This window comes from Drosophila virilis, chromosome 2 (assembly GCF_030788295.1).
Source record: "Drosophila virilis strain 15010-1051.87 chromosome 2, Dvir_AGI_RSII-ME, whole genome shotgun sequence".
NCBI lineage: Eukaryota > Metazoa > Arthropoda > Insecta > Diptera > Drosophilidae > Drosophila > Drosophila virilis.
In genome coordinates this window covers 26,351,774-26,375,416 of record NC_091544.1, presented here as the reverse complement: position 1 = coordinate 26,375,416, position 23,643 = coordinate 26,351,774, and the positions used below count along the sequence as shown (strand labels likewise).

Below are 23,643 nucleotides of genomic sequence, written 5' to 3'. Positions count from 1 at the left end.
TCCCAGCGGAACTGCCAATTAGATTATTAGACAACAAAAGCCATAAATAATAATAATTTCAGTTTGGAATAATTCCAGAAAGATAGAGAACTCATTAGCAAATCAGTCGTGCACTGTAAGAAAAAATTGAAATCAAGGCTAAGTAGGTCGATTCACGGTCCAAGTTCCTGATTGGTGTGGGAATCTTTTTTTTTTATATTTGGTGAGAAATAATTTGATTCATGGCTTGGTTTGTCATGTTGAAAAAATATGGGTCGGATGTGGCTTACGTTGTGTTTTTGTAAGGCAATTGTTTTGGTAAGTTCGCATTAAATTGGAAGATCGAATTCGAAATGGTTTAAGACCATCCTTCGATTAAATTTACTTACTCATCTTTAAGGCTTCGTTTGATTTCGGATTAAAATATAATTTCAGAAATTAACACCAAATGTCAACTAAAAATTTAGCTCAAATTAGTATCTTTTGGTTTAAATTAAACTAAGAATTCAAGCCTAAATTGTTTTACACAAAATGATAATAAAAGCATTTTTGTCCTCTATATAATTCTCTCAGTCTCACTCTCTATCTCTCTCACTCACATTCTAACCCACTCACTTTCTCTTTCTTTCTCTCTCTCTCTCTCGCTGAAAGACATTCGGCGGGCAAGGGAGAAGTCGCCGGTTCGCTTCCAGCGGGATACATTTTTTCAGCGCAGTCTAGTTGTTAATTAAATACTTTCATTAATTTTTTTATACTTTAATATCAATAAGAGCTATATTTAATATATATATATTATAGTTAAAGAATTTTTTTTTTTTAGTTTGAGGTGTCTTACAAGCTTGAGTTCAAAAGAACAACTGTTTAAACACCTAAATAGCTCTAAAAATTGTAAGTTAATATTTGTCACAGTGTATTCAGCAAGATGACAAGTCGATTTTTAAACGTATATTATTAAAGGGAGTGAATTTTGGCAATGCATAAATATTCGTGGGTACAAAGTATACCTTGTAGTTCATGCTGATTACCATCGTCCAGACGTCTGGCAAAGATTAGAGGCCAGAGCGACTATTTGGTTATGCCGCAGCCATTGATTGTGGACTGAATCCAGTCGTAGTAGAAACTGACGCGCGCAAATACATCTGGAAAGCCTCGACCACAGGGCACGCCCCAATTGCCAATGCCCACCAGGCGATCTTGGCTATCGACCAGCGGCCCGCCGTGATCGCCATGACAGGCGCCGGCGCCCACCTGCCCCACTGCGCACAGATGTCCAATGTCCAGATCGCTGGTGTGGCCATAGGTTGAATTACAGTTGGCCGTTGGCACATAGGTCACCTCCAGCTCCCTTAGATCAAATTCATATTCACCGCTCTCCGATGTGCTGCCCCAGCCTGTCATCTTGAGCTTGTCTCCCGCCACCAGATCGTCGAGCGCTGCGATTGTTATGTTCTGCGTGACCTCATCGTAGGCCACCAGAGTTTGCATTTTGATCAGTGCAATATCATTATGATACAGCGGCTGATCGAACTTACAGTGCAGAATTATCTCCTCCACGTAGTACTCCCAGGCTGGACCCGCCCAGTCATTGGTGCTCATGACCACCTTAACATTGCTTTTGCGCATGCCCGCCAGGCAGCTGGCGGCGGTCAGGATGTACTGATCGTGTATAATGGCGCCACCACACATGTGATTGCTGTAAGCAGTTGAAGAGAATCAGATAAAGTAAGTAAGTAGCCAAACTATTAAAGTGAGGTTAGGTTAGGTTAGTTAAGGTTAAGTTGAACCAGGACTTTTTAAAACTATCGTATCCGTTTAAAGTTTAAGCATTGAACACTTGATATACAACTACATTAATTACAATTTATATATATATGTATATACATATATGCTTGATTTATATATTTATGTACACTTCGATTTTTGTTGTATCTGTTCCACATTTTTGCTTTTCTTCCATTTCTTCCTTAAAGGACAACATCTTTATGTTAGTTTTTCATTTTTATAAATTTATACATAATATATAATATCGTTTTATATAGTTGATATACATATTTTATAATTTTTATGATTATTTTTATATTTAGAACTATTATTATTATTGTTATTAATATTATTCGTAATATTCTTCTTACTATTATTTTTTTACTTATATTTTTTATATTATTATTGATAATATTTATTGTATTTATTTAAGTTATTAATTTTATTTCGTAATCTGTAATCTTGAAAAACTGAATCACTAAAACCACGAACTCCAGTATATTTTATATTATTGAGAAACTAAATAATGAATCTAATATGTACCCCATGGAATTCTGTATGGACACCTGGTAGGGTGCTGAGCCCAAGGCAGCCAAGCCACCACCAACAATACGCGAATTGGAATTGAACTTGGACGCGGGCACCGACTGAAAGACGCGACGCTGGTGTGAGGCCTGCGAGGAGGACAACGACAACAGCAGCAACAGCAGGAAGAGCAACGTTCCGATTTGGTAAGACATGTTGGCAGCTAAGTTAAAAGTGGACTGATCTGAAGGAAACGTCCATGGCAAGCAGCTGAACAACGAATTGGATATTAATGACCCGCCATAAAGTTTGGGGCTAATATCAATCAGAATAAAACCAAAGAAAAAATAGCTGGGTACATAAAAATCGCATAACATTTTATTGCGGCAAGACAAGAAATCAAGTGCTGATAATGCGGCCCAAATATGGTCACATGTTTATGTTCTAGGCTAGGCCACAGCCTGTCGTGATGGTGCGTATCCAATCGTTGTAGAAGGCCACACGACTGTAGACATCCGGATAGCCACGGGCGCAGGGCACACCCCAGTTGCCGATGCCCACCAGCTGCTGCCGGGAATTGATAAGCGGTCCGCCGGCATCCCCATGGCAGGCGCCCTTGCCCGCGTCCATTTGGACGCAGACATGACCCAGATCCACATCGTCAGTGTTGTCCAGCACGGTGCGGCACTCGTCAACGGGCAGATAAGTACCCTGTGATTGCTGCAAATACTGGGAAGTGCTGCCACTTGGTTCATCTGTGCCCCAGCCTGCAAAGCTCAGTGGCTCGCCCTGCTCCAGCTCATCCAGCTCCGCGAGCTCTATCTTGGCCGTAACGTCATTGTACTCAATGGCGCCGCTCAAATGCAGCAGCGCAATATCGTTGTGATACAGCGGCTTATCAAAGTTGCAATGCACATGAACCTGATCCACATAGTAGCCCGGTGCAGTGGTATTCCAGGTGGTCAAGGTGCCGGCTACGGCCACCAAATTGCGTGGACGCAAGCCGGACACACAGCTGGCGGCGGTCAAGATCCACAAATCATCGATGATGACGCCACTGCAAAAGGGAAACCCAAATTGATTCTGTATGTTGACAATCCAAGGCCAATCGCCCAGCTCCGCGAGCTGGCCACCCGCAATGCGGCCCTGTGCTAGCCTCGGATTCGGATGTAGCCGCTCAGCTGCTTCACCCGGCAGCAGCTGTTCCCCGCGCAAACGCAGAGCATCAATGGCTAGGGGCTGCAGAAGCTGCAGCAGCAGAAGGGGCAGCATCAGCTGGCCGAGGCTGAGCTGCAACACTGATCTGGAAACTGATGCCATTGTTGTAAGTTTTGAATTGAAACTGAAATTCATTCACGATTTGCTCCGGAATTACACATCGGACATGTCTTATCGGCTGTGCTTATGGCCTTTAACTATGGCGGCACGATAAGTTTTGGCCACTCATAACGCCTGGTGGAGGCGGGCATGATGTGCTTAAGAGTCGGCCACAGCCAGCCCCTATATAGTTGGCCGGTTTATAGGCCCTCCAATTGAGCGCATGTACCGTGTGCGTTTTATCCTGCACATCGTAAAGATATACAACTGATATGGACTTTATTTACATTCATAAAGATTTGACCAGTTGCTTGGTTAAAAACAGTGCGCGATAGCCGCTGTCCAAATCTTTCCAGGTGCGATAAAAGGTTTAGTACACTCGCAGAAAAAGTTAAAGAATAAGTAGTTTACTTAAGTATAAGAGTTATCCAAATACGATCTGGTCAACATTTCTTTTTCGGGTAAATAGTTTTGTTGGAAATATCCAATATCCAATATCCAAAAAGCGAAATAATCGTATACTTAACGAAAACCTAGTTTTTGCATCCAGCAGTATATATCGTAGAGTTATGCTTGAAAAAAAAACACAATCCCAAAAAATAGCTGTCTAAATTCTATACCAGTCATATTCGTATTGCGAACACCGTTTTTCTCTGAGTGTAGCGCATGCATATAAAAGCTTCGACTGGGGACATTCCATTTTTCATTGCTGGTCATTAATTGCAGTTCTAACACGTACTCACCTCCTCATGTCTGCATTGATCTGGTCTTGGCTCTGGTGCCTGTGTCTATTGCTGGGCAGTTCCATTGACGTCACGCGGGCCAAGCGTATCCATCATAAATATCAGACGCACAGCAATCGAATTGTTGGCGGCCAGGAGGCGGCAGAGGGTGCCGCACCTTATCAGGTCTCGATACAAACGAGTTGGCGAACAAATATCTGCGGTGGAGTCATCATCGATGAGCGCTGGATCCTGACCGCCGGCCATTGTGCCCTCGATTTTGCCATCGAGGAGCTGCGCATTGTAGTGGGCACAAATGATAGACTCGCTCCGGGACAGATGCTCCATGTGGACGAGGCCATTGTGCACAGCATGTACGATATACCGGCCGTCTATGCCAATGACATTGGTCTGCTCCATCTGAACGAGTCGATTGTGTGGAACGAGCGCACCCAAGCGGCCGCACTGAGTGCACAACAGCCACCAGCTGGTGCCACGGTCATCCTGACCGGCTGGGGTGCACCCGAACTCAACTGGCCATACGAGCAGCTGCTGCGGACGATCAATCTGACGATCATCGATCGTGCCGAGTGTAGGGCCGCCTGGGATTACACCGATGGCGTCGACATTGGACACCTTTGCACCTATACGCGGGAAGGCGAGGGCGCCTGCAACGGCGACTCGGGTGGCCCGCTCATGTGGCAGGGCAAGCTGGTAGGCGTGGTCAATTGGGGTGCACCCTGTGCCGTTGGCAAGCCGGATATGCATGCGAATACCATCTACTATGCGGACTGGATACGACGCACCATCGCCGGTTGCAAGCAGCGTGTAAATTAATTTATTAATTTATTTATGTGGATCTATATAAATAATTGCACGATCATTGTTAAAATTGAAGCTTGGACAGTTTAAAGTCCTGTCTGCTAATGGACATCCAATTCTTTTATGGTTTTGTTTTTATCGGAAAATTTGGTGCTTAAATTGAGTATTATTCAGAGGCTAATAAAAGTTATTGCGCTCGACGCATTAATTGATATCTGCTTCGCTTTTACAGGGTATGAACATGGTTTATGTTGAATTTGTTTTTTGATTTAATCATTAATATATATAAATAAACAATCTGTATTTTTAATATTAAATTATTTTTTTATTGAATTATTTATAGTAAAAGATTTAAGCTAACTAAAAAAAGTATAATTATACATATAGTTAGATCTATTCAAACGGTTAGAAATTTGAAATTTTTGCAGAAGCTTCACATTGGGTAAAAAACCCACCTGCAATCCACCTTGAGTAATGAGAGAGACAAGGTTTGTGTATATTAAATTAATTTTATAAAAGAAGAACCTACATGGAGTAGGTGTCTTAGCATCGGACTAACAAGCGAAAAGTCGCTGGCTCGAATCGTGTGACAATATTTAATTTGTTTGTTTAATTTTACTTTTGTTCAATAAAGATGAATGAAAAAATACATATAAATGTTAAATTTGATGGAAAAATTTTAAAACAATAATAATTTAACACTCATGTAATACGTATGTATGCTCTGGCGGGCGCAAACAAAACAAATGAAAATATTAATTTCTGTAGAAAATTATAGGAGCGTTGCACGTGTACATTAATTCTGGAGATATCCAAAGCTTACTTGCTTGCAAATTTTTATGAAATATAATTTCCTATCATCGCATTCCAAGATTCGTCTAGTATCCTCGTTTCTCATTTGCCTGAATTGGACAGATTCTTTATTGAAAATTACTGTTAATATTACAATAACTAAATTAATGCTGACAATACTAAACAACTATGAGTTGGTCTTACATTCCAGGCTAGATTCCGAATTAAATAAGCGCCCGTCCTCCGCCTTATCCTTTGCTTTAGCGAAGATATAGTTTAGCACCGAACCAAATCTTAGTGGATAACACTTTTCGCTGGCAAGCCCAAAAGTATGCTAAAAAGATTTTTCCGTGCTATATTCCGAAGGGTTTCAGAAAATGCATCTGCAGTTTTCTTAAATTTACCGAAATTCTTAACGAGAAATAGTAATAGCTTTATGCCGGGGTTTCACTGGGTATCTGCGTTTCTTGCAGCTGTTCCTTTGCGTAGAGTTCTTTTAGTTGACGAGTCATCAACACAGTGTCCGACTGCGATATTAATTACCTCCAACAAAATCGTAATCAGAACGCGTCTATATCATTTTATGGGCCAGATATCAACATGTGGGACAACATCCAATCCGATTTATGATAAAACTGGGGCGATATGTCTTGATTTTTGCGAGTATAAAAGGAAAATCACGATCTGGAGGCGCGTTTAATACGCGTTCACAGATTGCGCCGTCAGAATGTTTAAATGTTGTGCAAGAGTTGCGGCAATCCTGTGCCTGGCCCTATGCCTGCTCAGCCGAAGCGAACCGGCCAGTGCCAAGAGGCTGGGCAAGATGTCGGCCGAGCGGCTGGAGCAGTGGTCCCGCTCGGGCAAGGGCATTGAAGGGCGCGTGGTTGCTGGCAGCGATGCCCAGCTGGGTCAGGCACCCTATCAAATCTCGCTGCAGGGCATGTACGGGGATCATATGTGCGGCGGAGCAATCATTGATGAGCGCCATGTGCTGACCGCAGCTCATTGTGTCTATGGCTATAATCCGACCTATTTGCGCGTCGCGACGGGCACCGTGCTCTGGCAGCAACCAGATGCCAAATACTTTGTCGAGGAATATTGGGTGCACTGCAATTATAATTTTCCCGAGTATCACAATGATATTGCACTGATGCGTCTCAACGATTCGATTGTGTGGAACGAATACACAAAGCCGGCAATCCTGCCCGATGGGCCGCCCGCGAACGGCTCGCAGCTGCTGCTGACCGGCTGGGGCTCGACGGTCTTGTGGGGCGATACGCCCGATGTGCTGCAACAGGCGACGCTGACGTATGTGGACTACAAGAGCTGCCAGGAGATTATGGGCGGCGATCCGAACAATGGGCCCTGCCACATATGCACATTAACGGACCAGGGCCAGGGCGCCTGCCATGGTGACTCAGGCGGTCCGGTGGCCTGGGATGGCGTACTGTATGGCCTGGTCAATTGGGGCCATCCCTGTGCCGTTGGCTATCCGGACAGCTATGCCTCGGTGCATTATCATCGCGATTGGATCAGGCGCACCCAGGCGGAGTCCTCCTGCAAGGCGTGTCACTGCTATGCCAGCAACTATGGCGTGTGATTGAAATAAAAAAGATAACACAATTTCCATATAACAAATTTATTTAAATATTTATTTTATGAGCTGTTCAGGTGCTGCACTTGGCATTGCCGCTGATGACGTTCCTAATCCAGTCCAGATAGTAGTACACATTGGCCTGCACATCCGGAAATCCCTTGCCACAGGGTCGGCCCCAATTGACCAGACCAACTAGATGACCATCGCTTACCAGCGGTCCACCCGAATCGCCATGACAGGCACCCTCACCGTCCTTGCTGAATGTGCAAATGTGTCCCACGCCCATGTTGCTGGTCTGATTGAATATATCCAGGCATTCATCCAATTTGACAAAGCCCAAGCTCAGCTTTTGCAAATTCTCGTTAGCACTGCCATTGGGCACCTCAGCGCCCCAGCCGGTGAGCACAATCTCCGCGCCCTCACGCACCGGACCCACGGGCAGCTCTATGGGCTGCGTCAGCTCATTGAAGGTTATGTTCTCGCTGAGCTTCAGCAGGGCTATGTCATTATGCATATAGGGCTTATCGTACATGCAGTGCACATACTTCTCCGCAGGGTAGTGGATGGCGCCGGGTTCCGCATAGCGGTTGGTGCCCATGACCACCACAATAAACTCGACTGGAAAGTCGACCACACAGTGACCCGCCGTGATGACCCACTGCTCGTTCAGTATGGCACCGCCACAGTTGTGATAGCCGAGGGTGACCTGCAGCGACACCTGATACTTGGCAAATCCAATCTCTGCCGTCTGACCACCCACAATGCGACCCTTGTCGGAGAGCTGGCCAGCGTTGGCAGCATCCAAGTCCAGTAAACGCTTGGCCACAGTTAGCTGCTGCAGCAATAAAATTATTAGGCAAAAGTGGAGCAACTTCATCTTTTCCGTCCAAGAAACTAAAGCAAACTAACCACAGTGTTATTTGCTAGGAGTTTTATCGGAGGTTTTTTAACCGACTTTTATCAGGCAGATTTTATGAACGCCTTGGGCAGTTTATGATTGCAATAGAGCCATAGCCCAGTCTAGCGATAGCCGGGCTATTTGCTATTCGTATTACCTTTAAGTGACATTAGGTATACGGGTTTTTACCTCGCCAGGTCCAGTCCTTATAAACCCATTCGCTTGCCTTATCAACAGGCCGCTTGGTTTGATGTGAATAGGAAACTAGATTTATTATGATTATTATATTATTTATACGCCTGGCAAAAGTTTTTGACCAAGCCGGTTCAAATCCAGTATTAACAATTGCTCAAGAAACAGCTAAAGCGAAGCCCCAGGCGAATCATATTTTTTCCTCGAGAATGTACGGATATTTTGACCATGCAGAAGATTCAATACCCTTATAGACATTTGCCTTATTGTTTTGCAGATATGTGAAAATAATGTAGCCCGTAAATATACTTTCGGTCGGAGATGTCTCTTTTTATGCATTTCACATTTCATGACAAAACTATAATATCCGTGACCAGCTTGAAAATATTGATGTTATCATATATCCGGTGGTTGTGAATTTTTGAGTAAAGATAACATTTAGCACTAAAGTGTATTTATTCATATCATAGTGCTTGCTTAGGTATATTTTTGGAATTCTAAAAATTATGGTTTTTCTACAGATATCTCAACTAAACTTATCAAGCCCGAGCTTTATTACGCTCCTTACATAAGAGCAACAACATTTCCACATTAGTGCAACTAAAGGATCTGAGGATCAAACGCCCGAATATTATTCCTATCAGGGTATTTATAAATGTAAATAAATGTTATTTATTGTTTCATATAACCATTTACAAATATACATGTGATATATATAGATATACATATATATCAATCTAGTTTGGCGTAAAATGAAGAGACTAGGATTAAAATAAGAGTAGTTAGTTTAAAAGAAATTAGTAGTTATTAACTATCAACATCTTGAATAGCGCTGTCAATATTTGACTTTAGCCAAGACAAACAAATAAATAAATAGAATAACAAACAATGCTATTTATAATCTCAGGATATAGGCGTAGGTAAATACTGCAAACCCCACTTAGTATGGGGGCTACATCTAGATCAGGGTCCAACAAGTTTTTATCTTGCGATCTTGTGATTATTTTGACATTTATCTCTACATTTTATCGATTATTGCTTGACCATTTATCAAATTGATCGTAAAAAATCACTTACAATCAGATTGGCTTCAAAGTCGATATACCTTATCGTTTCAAGGAACATAACCAATTGTTGCCCGTGCTGAGCGCTCAGTCTGCACTTGGATATCAAATATGACACGACACGGACGCAGCCTGTTGCCACTGATATACCCGCTGCTGCTATTGCAGCTGCTGCTGCCACGCCCCGCCCACTCCATTGTCGGTGGTCAGAATGCTGGTGAGGGCGATGCACCCTATCAGATCTCACTGCAAACTCTGGCGGGCAGCCATCTGTGCGGCGGGGTCATCCTTTCAGCAAGCTGGACACTCACTGCGGGACACTGTGTGAGTGGTTGGCCAGCGGATCGCCTACGCGTGGCTGTGGGCACCATTCGCTATACCCAACCAGGTGCTCTCCACTATCCCTCGGCGATCTATGTGCACTGCAACTACGACCAGCCCAAGTACCATAATGATATTGCACTGCTCCAGCTGAACGAGAGCATTCGCTATGATGCACTCACGCAGCCCGTGGCGTTGCCGCATTTAGCCTGGCCTGTGGGCACCGCGGAGCTGCTCTTCACCGGCTGGGGCACACAGTCGGCGGCCGGTGCCACACCCACGCTGCTGCAAATGGTGCAACAGCAGCACATCACGCGGCAAGAATGCGAGATGCGACTCGCCGCCTACGAGGATCTTCAGCTGGGGGCATGTCATGTGTGCGCCTTTCGAGCGCAAAACATAGGCGCCTGCCATGGCGACACTGGCGGTCCGCTGGTCCACAATGGCCAGCTAATTGGCATACTCAACTTTATGGTGCCCTGTGCACAGGGTGTACCCGACGTATTTATGGATGCGCGTTACTACAGAGAGTGGATGCGGCGGGTTATGAGCGGCAATGGCAAATGTGCGGGTGTGCAACAGCAGATAATTAATTAAGCGACTAACTAAGACTATGCTCAGTTATTATTAGTTTAAGTTATTATCAGTAAACGTATGTGTGTGATATATTTAATTGCTGTATTTGATTTGATACGAATGGAATGGCTTGTTGCAAATGCATGTAGTAGATGCCTGGCAAAGGATTGGTTTTTCGATGCCATAAAGTACAAATAGTCATAATCAGCAGTCGAGTCAAGCCTGTAGAGTCTGTCCACAGCTCCACCTGAAAACTTATTTCTAAAGAGCCGGAGGGCTGCGACATTTCGCCCACTTGCTTAGACTCCCACCCAACGCTCACCGACATATCACAGCCCACAAACTGGAGACGAACACCTGGGCGTTTTTAACTTAATTAATCAAAGCGACCTTACTAGATTGCAACTAAGCTTAAATCTTGTTTAATGGAAACGTGCCGCTAATTCTACATTTTTTATTGTGAACGACCTGAACCTCGCTCTGTTATTCAAATATTCAACCGTTTTGCAACTTAACGGAAGGATTAGTTGTTCTGCCATGCAAATCTATTTTTTATCTAACTGGCAGACAACTCTTTCTCATTTTCGATAAGCAGGTTGTGCAGAAAATCAAAATATTATGTATCACCTTAAATAGATTCCCTATATGGTAATCAAATAAATTCGATTATGTTTGTCTTAAGTTGAAAGCTAGAATCAAAATAAACGTTGAGACAGAGCTTGCTTTCGCATTTGTTTTGAATGTATTTAATTCAGCAAAGAAATGTCTATTAGGATACTTTAGAACTCTGGATACTTTAGAACTCTGTCTGTCGCGTATCTCCTGGTTAGGAACTCTTCACAAATTGATTAGATTATTTCTGCATAGTTTAAAACATAAATACGTTATTCTATATGGACAGATATTTTGTGAGGCTCCCAAAATTATTTAAAATTATGCCGTCAGTTAATGATTCAGCTAAGTTTTTCCCGCTTATCAAATGCCAATTATATATTTCTGTGAAGCAAAAATAAAAAGTTCCAATACTGATAAACTGACATAAAAATATGACAAATTTTGTTTGCAAAATATTTGTTTGTTCGCAATGTTGGATTTAGTCACGCCTCTTATCAACATTTTTTAGAACTTAACTTTTTGCTGATAAATGCAGACAACGCATACTCTAGACGACAGTAGTTGATTAGCAAATACCCTGCTAAAACAAAAGAATATAATTATTATATAAAATAATATTGTTTTGGTTTTTGTTTTCCAATATGTTTTGCTATAGAAAGACACAAGCAGATCTATGTATTCTTATGAATGGATTCGGTAAAGTTCAAGGGTAGATTCTGAAGGCTACTTCTAACTGTACACGCTCTTAAGAGTATAATAAACCCATTCACTAGCTGTAGGGTATGCAGCAACTGGATGTGCCATTAAGACTTTGGGCTGAAAGGCGCAAGCAACTCAGTTGATCAGAAATTGCCACGGCGAAAACATTACATTGGCGTAGAAATACGATTACGAAAAGTTTCAAAATTCCAGTAAAGTTATAATTATATTATTCTCAAATCCTGGCTGACAAACTTTTATTCACAGCAAGAACAGCACTCCAATTAGATATGAAGGCCGAACATAATCTTGACGAGCACGCCCAATGGAAGCAAATCCAACAGAACACCTTCACACGCTGGACCAATGAGCATCTGAAGAGCATCGGTAGTTCCATAGATAATTTGGAAACGGATCTGTCCGATGGCCTGTGTCTGATTGGCCTCATCGAGGTGCTGTCGCAGAAACAATTGCCTCCTCACAATAAACGCACCACATTCCGTAGCCAGAAATTGGAGAACGTATCGATTGCCCTGCAATTTCTGCAGGATGAGGGCATTAAAATTGTGAACATCGGTAACTTATCCATGACTAGACTTCAGTTCGGTTCCAGTTCTACAACAATACAATTTCAATTCACAGACTCTTCCGATATAGTCGATGGCAAGCTGAAGCTTATATTGGGCCTCATATGGACGCTCATTCTGCACTACTCGATATCGATGCCCGTGTGGGAGGGCGATGAGGACAAACCATCGGCGGAAACGGGTCAAACGCCCAAGCAACGGTAGGTTTAAGACTTACTCAAATACGGCCGCTCGATAGCTAAATGTATTTCTTGTGCTGCTGCAGCCTGCTGGCTTGGATACAAATCAAGATACCCGGCATGTCTATCAATAATTTCACCAAAGACTGGACCACGGGCAAGCCGGTGGGCGCTTTGGTGGATGGCTGCGCCCCTGGCCTGTGCCCCGACTGGGAGCTCTGGGATCCCGATAATTCCGTGCAGAATGCCACCGAGGCAATGCAACTGGCTGACGATTGGCTGGATGTCCGCCAGCTAATCAAGCCGGAGGAACTAGTTGATCCCAATGTGGATGAGCAATCCGTGATGACATACTTGGCCCAATATCCCAATTGCAAGCTGAAGGACGGTGCTCCATTGCGCCCCAAATCGGATCCTAATAGGTGAGTGTTAATTTAAATATTAATATCTATGGGCTGCGAAAATTGGCCAATTATTCAATTTTCCTATATGAAATCCTAAAAGTATGCAATATTGTAATCAAAACGATTTTAATTTTAAAGTCTACTTTTAACAGTCTAAGTTAGATTATTTGTCGTTGTTCCATGCTAAGACAAGGTTTATGGACATTCGAAAATCGATTGAATGATATTTTTTCGTTTTTCAAAGAACTTTGTTCAAATTCACTTAAGGGGTTTTTAGCACTTTTCCAGAAATGTATTCCACCTTAGAGTTTACAACAAAATTATATTAAAAACATAAGAATATTATGAATACGTGTTTCAGCGGAAATTCCACTCGCAGCAGTGGTAAATTAGCGGAAAACTTTTGTATAAAATTTGTTTGTTTCCCTTTCGATCAGTTACGAAAACATTTTTGAGAACATTGATTTTATAAGTTAATTTTTCAGAATATAATAAATGTATTTGTTTATGTTTTTTAGCATTCCTATCGTTGTACCCGTAACGCCTGTAATTGATCCTGAACCCGTAGTCCCTGTAGTGGAGTCGCCCGTCGTTGAAACCGTGCCCGCTGAGGTTTATCCTGGCATTGAATCTGTTCCCGCCGAAGTTTATCCTGGCATTGAATCTGTTCCCGCCGAGGTATATCCTGGCATTGAATCTGCACCCGCTGAGGTTCATCCTGGCAGTGAAGTAGTGCCTCCCCAGTTTTATCCCAGCATCAGACCGAGTGCTCCTATGGTTGGTGAATCTGCCATAGTAACTCTTGATACGTTTGCCATCCCAGAGGGTAAGCTCAACAAATGAAAATATTAAAGCCAAATCTTTTGATATATCTATATTATCATTATAGCAAATTACGTCACGGAAATCGGAAAACTTTACGAGGGTGTTAGTTATTTGTTCACTGGTAAAATTTTACCGGAGACACAAGGGTAAATTTACACACGTTATTTATCGACTTAATACTACCAAGATCTTCTTAAACAGATTTGCCATAAACTTCGTGTATGACAATCAGACTCGTGATGTGGCCTTGCATATTAATCCACGATTCGGCAAACAATATGTGGTGCGGAACACCAGAACACGTGGTACTTGGGGACGTGAGGAAATCCACTCTGTGATACCTTTTCCTTTCCGGCAGGGCGAAAGATTCGCCGTTCAAGTGCTAGTCACACAGAACTGTTACTTGATATCATTTAATGGCCATCACGTGGACCATTACACTCATCGTCATCCTTACGACACAGTTCGTTTCCTTGAAGTCGATGGCGACTTGGAGGATGTGCTCATACACCGTTCCGAGGTTCGAGGCTATCCACATCGTTTTCTCGAGTTGGCGGTAAGAAATGAAATCATGTTATTATTGAAGTAGCAACAGGAATGACTCCTTCTAGACGTAAAATGACGTAACATTAGCTTCAATTTACATTTGCTTAAGTTACAGTTTGAAGGTAGTTGGCTACAATTTTAAAGTCACTTCAGTATGGATGTTTTCCACCTATTTTTTAATTAACGACCTATAAAGAGGTTTGGTAACGAACTTCTTTCCACCCATTTATCATCTGTAATTACAGAACTATAGAGTAGATTTCTGTCGAATTTCCTTTCAACAATTCACTTTACCTAAAATTACAGTTTGAAAGTCGTTGGTTACAATTTTAAAGTCACTTCCTGCAGGTTATTTCCCACAGTTCGAACGTAACAGTTTAAAATCAACCCCCTACTTAGCCCATATTCAGCTTTATTTATCGTAGTCCCAATTGAATCATACTTTATTCCACTTTAGCCTCCACCACACGTACAGTATGATATACAGCCCATGCTTTACTTTGCCGATAATGTGGCTGAGGTGGGCCCACTGTGCGAGGCAGATAGTTTTCTCTTCAGCGGCAGGATCGATGGCAGGTGTCAGGAGTAAGTGAAACAAGTCCATAAAGAAAAATATTGTTTTTATACTTAAAAATCTACACATTCACAGATTCGAGATTAGCTTCCTATATGAGAATGAAACAAGAGATGTTCCGCTGCACATCAAGTTCCAGTTTAAAAAAAATCATCTAATACGTAATAGCAGAGCACGTAAATCGTGGAACCGGGAAGAGATTTCCAGCCCAATACCCGTGCACCGAGGCGAAAGATTTGCCGTCCAAGTGCTTGTGACAAGCGACTGTTATCTGATAGCGATAAATGGTCAACACTATGCCCACTATGTCCATCGCATGCCCTTCGATGCGGTTGCCGTCATCGAGGTCAAGGGGGGTGTGCAGGATGTGCAGATGCATCGCAATACGGTGCGGGACTATCCACAGAGCACACTTCAAAGGCAACGCTTGTGAACATTTTAATTGATAGTATAACGTCATAGTCTCACTGTTTAAATTTAATAGGTGGATTTTTTAAAAAACAATATATTTGTAATTGTAAAAAGTATGGAAATTGAGAATATTTATAAAGATTTTAAAGTAAGCCAGTAAAGCATTTTACTAACATATAACCTGCTCTAAGCGGAATATGACCTGACATCAAGTATTTAAGAATGCTAACACAATTTGTTAATAATTAAACTTATAATCAAAGCATAACAGCATGTGGGGCTTACTTGATTTTATGAGAATCTCAGAGAAGAGCTTTATAAAAAATATAGTTTAATAAACATGCCACACAGTGAGAGACTTATTGAAAATCAACATGGTCAGCATTTGTTATGGATATAAAAAAAAATTACATTGTTATAAATGAAAATATTCAGTAAAAGATCCCTTTGACAGCGGAAAGCGACCATTCGTTTATTTTTGTTTGCTCAAGGGAGTGTTCGTCTAATAAAGGCGACATAGGTTTGGGCGAAATCATAATGCTTTGAGAAAAAATGGCCGCTCAAGGGGGAGTGCCCGTTAGGATACTTTTCGCTGTATATTTGCATAATAATATACTTAGATACAGACAAACGTGAACGTATTGATAGAAACTAGTGAAGGTCAACGTTTCGTTAATATAAAATACATAGAGGGCATTGCCCGGCTCAATTTGTTTATTTTTTAAAAATCCCTTTTCCACCGTGAGAATTTTTCAATCTAAAGATAATGCAGTGAAATTTCGCAATAGGCATAACACGTCTAATGAAATTTTCAAGAGAAGATTAAAATATGAGATAGAATTTCCTCGAATTATCATGACATCAGTCAAGGACTACACAATGCAAATTTCATTCCTTTTTTGTTTTCAATTTCGCAGATCCTTAGCGATCCCGAATGTGATTTGGGTTGATTTTCGCTTGGCCAATGCCCAAAGCAATTGATAGAGCGGCAGAAGAGCGCTGTGAGTCAGCGGACAAATGTTTTTGGCATTTTGATTTACGTGTATGTCAGTGTCAAATTTGGCTGTCTCTTTTCTTTTGGTCTGACCACACGTGTCGCAGGCTGCTCTAATTAAAGGCAGGTAGACCTAAAGGCCCCAACTCTTAGTCATATTCGAAAGACTGAAATGGCTCGGGGCTGGCTGTCAAGAATTTTAACTCAAAAACATATTTGTTGCGGGCGACAGCCGCATGGAAATACTGAAAAGAATAATATATGGAGATGAATATATAAGTATGTGTATACAATTTTCGAACGAATAATTCTTGTTGCTCTCAATTCTCAGCTATGGTATGGTAATAGCTGGGCATTTTCGAAAAACCAAATTTCAGTTGCTGCATTGACTTCGAAGTGTGCGTGTCGTAGGGAATACGCGGCGTATACGCAATATACCGATTTGAGTGCCAAAACAAAACGTTAAATTTATACAAAAATATATATAGATATATATCTTTGTGAATGTAGGCGCGTGTGTTGTACATATAGCGCCACATAATTATTCAATTAGTGCATAACGCAACGAGATCGAGAAAAATGTCAGAGTATGTGCACTACTGAAGGCAAACATCTATAGTATCCAGCCATAACAGATGCTATGAATAATACCTATATGTGTACAAAATCACATAAGTATACATATATATATATATATTTATATATATATATATATATATATATATATATGCGTGAACAATATTGGTGTGCAAGCAAATGAAAATATAGCCAAGAGTTTGCACACAAAGTTTTTGAGAATTTTTGCCATATTTTGTGATCTATTTTCTTGACAGTCGCGTTCCGAGTGCTCGCTGGAGTCCCTTTTAGTCGAGGCACCAGAAATTCTGGGCTTACTTGGTTGAGAGTTCTTTATTTAGCAACTGTTGCACGGCTTGACACACCTGAACGCCACATTGTTAGGAAATTGATGTACAAACAAAAAAAAATTATATTAAAAAAAAACTATTCGAATTCTTTTTGTACTCTGACTATTTGGAATATTGCGAACGATTTGACGTTTCGTAATTGTGTTTGGCTATAAAATAGGCTTTATTTTTGGATATGTCGAAAACGTAGCAAGATGAATAGAGAGAGAGAGAGAGAGAGTCAGTGGCAGCGAGAGCGAGCCAGAGCAGGGGGCACTTGAAGCCAATTGCTTGCACGTGAATATTTATTGGACGCCAACGCGGCGTATGCGCAACATCAAATGCTAAACAGCTGCTGACAGGCCACAAAAATGTTGCCTACAAAATTATAACTAATATAAATTAATTGTTTTCTTTTAAAAGCGAACAAATCAGCAAACTATTTGGCAACTAGCATGCCTAACACTATGATGATTAGCAAAGTTAGAAATTGTTTTAGCGTAATTTATGTTCGTTTCTTCGTTTTCATTATTTTACTAATGCAGTTTTCTTAAATTTAAATTTGTATTTAAGAACTGTGCGTAATTTTCTTAGCTTTTTTATTTTTATTTTGGTTGACATTTCATATTTGTTTCATATATTTTTTTAAACTAGAAACGCGGTCTTTTTTATCTGCGATTTAGTATAAATAAAATAAATTTGCGCAGATTTGCAAAGTTGTTGAACCCCCAACGAAATAAAATCAAAGAGTTTATGTCTGCGATTTGGCCAAAGAATTAGTCATGTGTTAAGACAAAACATGCCGCAAAAACATGCAAAAAATGTATTTCATATTTTTATGAAGGCTGCCCAACTATTTTGTACAGTGCTCGGCTAGCAGATACCCTGCGATAATTGCCAAGCTTTCTTTAGAATATTTCCAATTTCTTTGTATATAGTCATGTATTCTTAATTCACTTTATTTAATATTGATTCGGTTTATTAACTATTATCCATAATTATAATTGATTAACTTTGGTGCTTAAGGTCCGATCCAGTTGAATCTTACAATGCTTAAACATGGCAACCAAAGGGTGTTAATAAAGCACTTAAGCACAAGAATTAGTTATTTCAAATTTTGGGGTGAATATTCTTTACCCGGATATAAACATACGATATTCTACATACGAAGTTTTGTGCATCTACTTATTTAAATTTTTTATCTATGCTTAATAACCTTGTCTCAGGTATCGAAATTTCATTATAAAAATCTCGGTTTACGCTTAGTATGGCAAAATAATAATACATATTACATTTGAAGTTCCTAGTTTTTGAAGTTTTTGAGATATCTCGTTCATACACACGTACAGGCGAACATGCTGCTTAAAATACTATAGCCCATATCGCAACAGTCTAGGGTATAAATTTCTATGTGAATTTCAAGTGCAAATTATGCTGATGATGAGTCAGTCATGGCCTGGGGAAGGGGCACGCCTGGTAAGGGGCTGCATTGCAAATGACAATACGCCTGCAATTGGCAACAAATCAAGCATGCTTTACAACAACAACAACAACAACAACAACAACAGCAGCAATAACAAACAAAAAGAATACATTTTCTATTTATAAAAGAACAACAGAATCAGCTGCGCGCAAATATCATCAGAGGGGTTGGAAGAGGGAGTTTGGGGGAAAATCGCCAAAAGCTGCCGCTGCCAAATCGCTGTGAACAGAGTCAAGAGTGCAGTCGACGTCGACGTCGACGTCGAAGTGAACGTCAACCGCAGCGTCGCCAACGTACGAAGCAAAAGGCAAAACACACAACACAAAACATGCAGCAAAATAAATATTGAAGAAATTATGTATTGATGATCAGCACAGCGATCGTTAGGTGAATAGAAGCGTTTGCTGTTTAATATTGTAGCATAAATGTTTTTTAAACACAAAAAGTGTGTGAATATTACTTCGATTATATTTTTTTTAAATCAACAACATGTCTATTAAAAGCTGAATATATGCGCATTTCAATTAATTCTTGACACATGCCCCACATTGATACGTTATTTATTATAAAATTTATTGATTAATAATTGATTACATACATTTTTGCTTTTTTAAACGAATTATACATGTGCATTTGTATTATATGATGAGCTTTAATAATGTGAAGTTGGCTTCACTAATTCATAAAATTACTTTCCTATAAGCTCATAATTTTGAACTTATGACATTATGGTCCTCAGTATGAACAATTTTCATAAATTTTACCTTGCAGTTTTGTATAACATATAACAAAAATAAAAAAAATGGTGTCTCTACAGATCCACGCCCAGTTTCTCCCACACAAAATTAACCGTTTAAAAGCTACAAACAACTCAATATTTTGCTTTTGCCTGTTGCTATGCATGTGGCCAGTGCTGTAGAATTCTGAAAAATAATAAAGAAATTGAACAAAAAAGAAGAGCTGCGCGCGTTTGGCTGCATAAAAACATTGAGCAAGGAGGCGAACAGAACTCAGTCGAGCTGAGAAATTGCGACGAGCAGAACATTTAAGATTACAACAACGACAACAACAACAACGACAACGACGAGTAGTTCCCCAAGTCCCAAAGTCAAGTTCTCGAGTGGACATAACGTCCGAACAAATCAAACGGAACAGAACGGCAGCAACGTGCGCAGCTCGTAAAATATCAAAAAAATATTTTGTTCAAAATTTTCGAAAATAAAATATTTCAAATTGAAAAACTGCAAGTCTTGAGTGTGTGTAAAAAGAAAAAAAAACGTGCTCTTGCCGCAGACTGAGGCATTGTGTAATTTAATTGGGTGATTAGCGACCAGTATTATATATATATTATATATATATATTTTCAAAGATAAAAAGTATTAGCAAACATTCGACAGCCACAAATCGTCAAAATGGCAGCACGCAAAGTGAGTTTATTTATTTTTTTGGCACCAAAATTGTGTCCAACTATATCACCTGCCCCACCTGCCCCCCCACCCACACCACATACATATATATGCACAATTTCGCACACTATTTTTCCATTGCAATGCATTTGGCCAGTGTTGATCAAGTTGTTTAAATGACGGCAAAATGGAGGACATGTGGTTTACATTACCTTTTCATAACAACAACAAATATTTGTCAATTTATTTTTAGAGAATTTACAACATTTTTCCTGGCTATTGCTGTGTGCGTTTGTGTGTTTTAGTTGCATATAAATTAAAATTAATTAAAATGGAAGTGAAAATTTATTTAGCATTTCGTTGGCTGCATTGGCTGATTCATGCCCCAAGGCAAACGAGCCAAGTGGCGCCTCACGTTTTGTTTTGTGACTTGGCAACGTTTTTGGTGCGACGCGTTTTATTTCCATATTGGGCCAAGTTGTTAGCCGGCGTTGAGGTCAGTCGCGGTGGCTGCTTTAAATGGCCAGACAGTTCCCTTGTGGCATGCCACGAAGGATTTCAACAGTCCCATTACGTACAGCCAACCTTAAGCAGATCAGCTGTTCAATCGATCAGCATTCAAAATTTGCTACGATTTTTTATACCCAAATAGAGGGTATTATAAATATGCCATGCAGTGTGTAACGCATCTTAGGGAACATCTATGAATCCCCTTGAATGTACACAAAATCATAAGCAGTATCCATACACAAGTCGATACAACCATGTTCGCCATGTCTAGCCATATGTTCCGCTTTCAGTTTTAAAGCTATAGTCATGAGTATTTGAGAAAGTCTGTCAGTCTTTCAGTTCCAGGCAGCCCATATACAAAGATCGTAAATATAGCTTTCATAGCTCGAATAGTTTCTTGTTGAACAACTTTTTTGTTTTAAAAATATTTTGACCATATATGGCCTTTACGAGTTCTACACAACAACATCATATATTTCCAAATCAAACATTTCTGTACGCCGCTTTAAAATTCAACTCACATATTCATAAGCCTTATTTAAACTAGGGTATTCAATCTTCGACTTGCTGAGCAAATCCTTTTGTTTTTGACTAATTTAGGCTAAAATTAACAATACCTAACCATATCGAGAAGGTCGTTTTGGCATCATTTGTTGCGCTCATTCAAATGTCAGTGTGCATTTGTGTCTGCCCCCTGCCTCCCATCCCCCTGCCGCTGCCGCATCCCGTGGGTGCATTAACAAGACGTTTGCCAAAAGCGATTCGCAAATATTGCAAAAATATTTGAGTACACTCAATTCTTCTTATATTGGGTGTGTGTTTGCGTGCAATATCTGAAGTTGAGTGTGGCATGATTCATTAATTGGAATATGGAATGTATTTCTCAAACAGAGGCTGTAAAAAGTGAAAAACGCACACCCAATGAAGCTTTTACACCAATACGTATGAGTAATTATTTCTAAAGAAACTTAAAAATATCAAATAAATGATAATTATATAGAAATACATATATTTATTGATATGTACATCGACACCTTTTGCTTAGCCTGAGCCAAAGTTCCCTCCTGCAACTTGCTTTCAAATAAGCTGCATACTTTACGGCGAAGTTTCTAAACGTTAAGCAACACAGCTGAAAAGCAAGTGAATTAAATAGCATACGGTTCGTTAATTGTTTCGCTTCACAAAAAAAATATATATGTATAATTTTGTTACTAAAACACGTTCAAGTGATTAAAATGTTAAACATAAATATTAACAGCTAGTGAGTTAACATTTTGTGCGGGAGTAAAGCGCAGCATAAGGGTAGAGAGAAACAGCGTGAGAGAGAGAGGCACAGCGCCAAGAATTTTTGAATGTGACGCCAGAGCGCACAACGCATACACAGAGCGGGAGAGTGAGAACGAGTTAGAGACAGACAAAGACCGGTAAACAAAACAAAAAAAGACAAGGCAACAACAACAACAAACCGGTCATCACAATGTGGATCAGGGCTGTAGTCAAGAGTTTCTGATAAAGGGGTTTGGGTCTTATTTCGAAGCTAACTGCCTGTTGCATTTAGTGAACCTTAAAAGTATTCAAAACAGATCGAAAGAAATACAAGATATGATTTTTATTGAAATATGGCTTAGTTACTCGTGTACTTGTATAAAAGATGGCTGGCTTTAACAGCTTACAACGACAAATAAATTGACAAAATGAAAATTTTACCTGAGGAATAGCCAAACGCCTTATAAAAGTTCTCAAAAAACACAAACACAACAATATTTCATACTTATGTTGTGGTATGTTGTTTTGTATGTGTAAACAGAACTATAATGAATATTGTGAAAACTGCTTGCACCCATTATATTGTTTACGAGCATTAACTTTTTGTGCAGAGTGTAAAGCGCGCGGCTGAGAGTGTGTGCAAGAGCGCAAAGCATTGGAATTTTTAAGCGCGCCGCCAGAGAGTGCGCCAGACAGAGCAAGCGAGAGACAAAGAGAGCGAGAGCGTACACGCGCGACAGAGAGAGACCGATAAACAAAAAAAAGAAGAAACAAAAAGCGTGATAGGATAGCGCCGCGCTCCGATCAGTGGCAACGCAGCAGCAACAACAATTTTAACAACAACAACAACTCGAACAACAAACCGGCCGTCAAAATGTACAGCGATCAGCAGTTGGTGTTAGTTAACGGTGGTACGCTCAACAGTAACGACACTGTCGGCGACGAGCGGCAAAGAAACACAGCGACAATCCACAACAATCGAAGCCAACAACAGATCGGTGCGGTTTCCCCTGTTGCTGAATTAGTTCAAAACGCGAATTATACAAACGTCAACGGCCAAGCGCAGACACAGGCGACAATATATTTAAATCACAACAACAACTACAGAAAGAACCCGCCAAATTTGCAGAACAACGTTGCCGCAGTCGCCGCGTGTGTTTATAACAATTGCAACAACAACAACAATTTTAGCAATTTAAGTTTTTACGCCCAGCAGCCAACGAGCAGCTACAACAACAACAACAACAACAACGACGACTTCGAGCTCTATCAAGCCGTGCAGGTGTGTGTTTCCTTAAGCGTCTCGCCCTTAACTTCAGCTTTGCTTTGAAAAATTCCGCAAGTTTTTTTTTTTTGTGGGCGCTTACAGTTTTTTTAATTGCAACATTTCGCAATTAATGAAAATGTTAATGAACTTCACACGCTGCGCAGTGAACGCGGCGAATTGGCCGCTCGCCGCCGTCGCTCCATTTCTTTTTCTAGCCCTTTTTTTCGCCAGACAGGCGGCTAGCTACCTACTCTATTTTGGTTGGACTTGCCGGCAAGAGACAGACCAAAACACACGCACACACACACACAGCTACACACATACGCAGGCAGTCAAAGTTTTGTGTGTTTCTTTGGTCGTTTTATCTTTGCATTTAACGTCTGTTCTTCTTTATGTGCATTCTTCG

General features: G+C 40.7%; 8 protein-coding genes across 13 annotated transcripts in view; 5 read left to right on the top strand and 3 right to left on the bottom strand.

Annotated features, from left to right (window-relative positions):
* Positions 1-821: 821 nt before the first annotated feature.
* LOC6632701 (chymotrypsin-2) lies at positions 822-2,499 on the bottom strand. Its single transcript, XM_032433690.2, has 2 exons — positions 2,284-2,499; positions 822-1,672 (listed from the first exon to the last, which is right to left on the bottom strand). Exons 1-2 carry the CDS (start codon positions 2,478-2,480, stop codon positions 1,045-1,047), a joined length of 825 nt encoding a protein of 274 aa, XP_032289581.1. The 5' UTR covers positions 2,481-2,499; the 3' UTR covers positions 822-1,044.
* Positions 2,500-2,621: 122 nt separating this feature from the next.
* On the bottom strand, positions 2,622-3,622 carry LOC6632700 (chymotrypsin-2). Its single transcript, XM_002055997.4, has one exon. It carries the CDS (start codon positions 3,616-3,618, stop codon positions 2,710-2,712), a length of 909 nt encoding a protein of 302 aa, XP_002056033.2. The 5' UTR covers positions 3,619-3,622; the 3' UTR covers positions 2,622-2,709.
* Positions 3,503-5,242, top strand: LOC6632699 (chymotrypsin-1). The gene is made up of 2 exons (XM_002055996.4): positions 3,503-3,589; positions 4,309-5,242. Exon 2 carries the CDS (start codon positions 4,332-4,334, stop codon positions 5,139-5,141), a length of 810 nt encoding a protein of 269 aa, XP_002056032.2. The 5' UTR covers positions 3,503-3,589; positions 4,309-4,331; the 3' UTR covers positions 5,142-5,242.
* A 1,372-nt stretch (positions 5,243-6,614) lies between these two features.
* On the top strand, positions 6,615-7,556 carry LOC6632698 (chymotrypsin-2). Its single transcript, XM_002055995.4, has one exon. The coding sequence runs from the start codon at positions 6,646-6,648 to the stop codon at positions 7,516-7,518; it is 873 nt and encodes a 290-aa protein (XP_002056031.1). The 5' UTR covers positions 6,615-6,645; the 3' UTR covers positions 7,519-7,556.
* On the bottom strand, positions 7,542-8,838 carry LOC116650324 (chymotrypsin-2). The gene has a single exon (XM_032433707.2). It carries the CDS (start codon positions 8,390-8,392, stop codon positions 7,586-7,588), a length of 807 nt encoding a protein of 268 aa, XP_032289598.1. The 5' UTR covers positions 8,393-8,838; the 3' UTR covers positions 7,542-7,585.
* A 934-nt stretch (positions 8,839-9,772) lies between these two features.
* Positions 9,773-10,657, top strand: LOC6632696 (chymotrypsin-2). The gene has a single exon (XM_002055993.4). It carries the CDS (start codon positions 9,781-9,783, stop codon positions 10,585-10,587), a length of 807 nt encoding a protein of 268 aa, XP_002056029.1. The 5' UTR covers positions 9,773-9,780; the 3' UTR covers positions 10,588-10,657.
* A 1,367-nt stretch (positions 10,658-12,024) lies between these two features.
* Positions 12,025-15,769, top strand: LOC6632695 (uncharacterized). Its single transcript, XM_002055992.4, has 9 exons — positions 12,025-12,092; positions 12,148-12,456; positions 12,523-12,667; positions 12,733-13,068; positions 13,569-13,876; positions 13,940-14,021; positions 14,077-14,431; positions 14,879-15,006; positions 15,071-15,769. The coding sequence occupies exons 2-9, from the start codon at positions 12,171-12,173 to the stop codon at positions 15,426-15,428; spliced, it is 1,998 nt and encodes a 665-aa protein (XP_002056028.3). The 5' UTR covers positions 12,025-12,092; positions 12,148-12,170; the 3' UTR covers positions 15,429-15,769.
* Positions 15,770-19,845: 4,076 nt separating this feature from the next.
* The window catches only part of cher (filamin protein cher), a 40,434-nt gene continuing 36,636 nt past the window's right edge, over positions 19,846-23,643 (top strand). For 2 of the 6 annotated variants that reach the window (XM_015170423.3, XM_015170422.3), the window contains exon 1: positions 22,624-23,252. In XM_015170423.3, the coding sequence (XP_015025909.1) occupies positions 22,845-23,252 (408 nt within the window). In that variant the 5' untranslated portion in view covers positions 22,624-22,844. Of the gene's footprint in view, positions 20,216-22,623; positions 23,253-23,643 lie in introns of those variants that run through there. The other 4 variants (XM_015170419.3, XM_002055990.4, XM_015170421.3 and 1 more) reach the window with 4 other exon arrangements.

Excerpts from the sequence above, each read along its gene's own strand:
- LOC6632695 (XM_002055992.4), top strand. The coding sequence starts at position 12,171 with ATGAAGGCCGAACATAATCTTGACGAGCACGCCCAATGGAAGCAAATC. Across the intron at positions 12,457-12,522 it reads CATTAAAATTGTGAACATCG|ACTCTTCCGATATAGTCGAT; the intron begins GTAACTTATCCA and ends TTCAATTCACAG. Across the intron at positions 15,007-15,070 it reads ATCGATGGCAGGTGTCAGGA|ATTCGAGATTAGCTTCCTAT; the intron begins GTAAGTGAAACA and ends ACACATTCACAG.
- LOC6632698 (XM_002055995.4), top strand. The coding sequence starts at position 6,646 with ATGTTTAAATGTTGTGCAAGAGTTGCGGCAATCCTGTGCCTGGCCCTA.
- LOC6632701 (XM_032433690.2), bottom strand. The coding sequence starts at position 2,480 with ATGTCTTACCAAATCGGAACGTTGCTCTTCCTGCTGTTGCTGCTGTTG. Across the intron at positions 1,673-2,283 it reads TCCATACAGAATTCCATGGG|CAATCACATGTGTGGTGGCG; the intron begins GTACATATTAGA and ends AACTGCTTACAG.
- LOC6632699 (XM_002055996.4), top strand. The coding sequence starts at position 4,332 with ATGTCTGCATTGATCTGGTCTTGGCTCTGGTGCCTGTGTCTATTGCTG.
- LOC116650324 (XM_032433707.2), bottom strand. The coding sequence starts at position 8,392 with ATGAAGTTGCTCCACTTTTGCCTAATAATTTTATTGCTGCAGCAGCTA.
- LOC6632700 (XM_002055997.4), bottom strand. The coding sequence starts at position 3,618 with ATGAATTTCAGTTTCAATTCAAAACTTACAACAATGGCATCAGTTTCC.
- LOC6632696 (XM_002055993.4), top strand. The coding sequence starts at position 9,781 with ATGACACGACACGGACGCAGCCTGTTGCCACTGATATACCCGCTGCTG.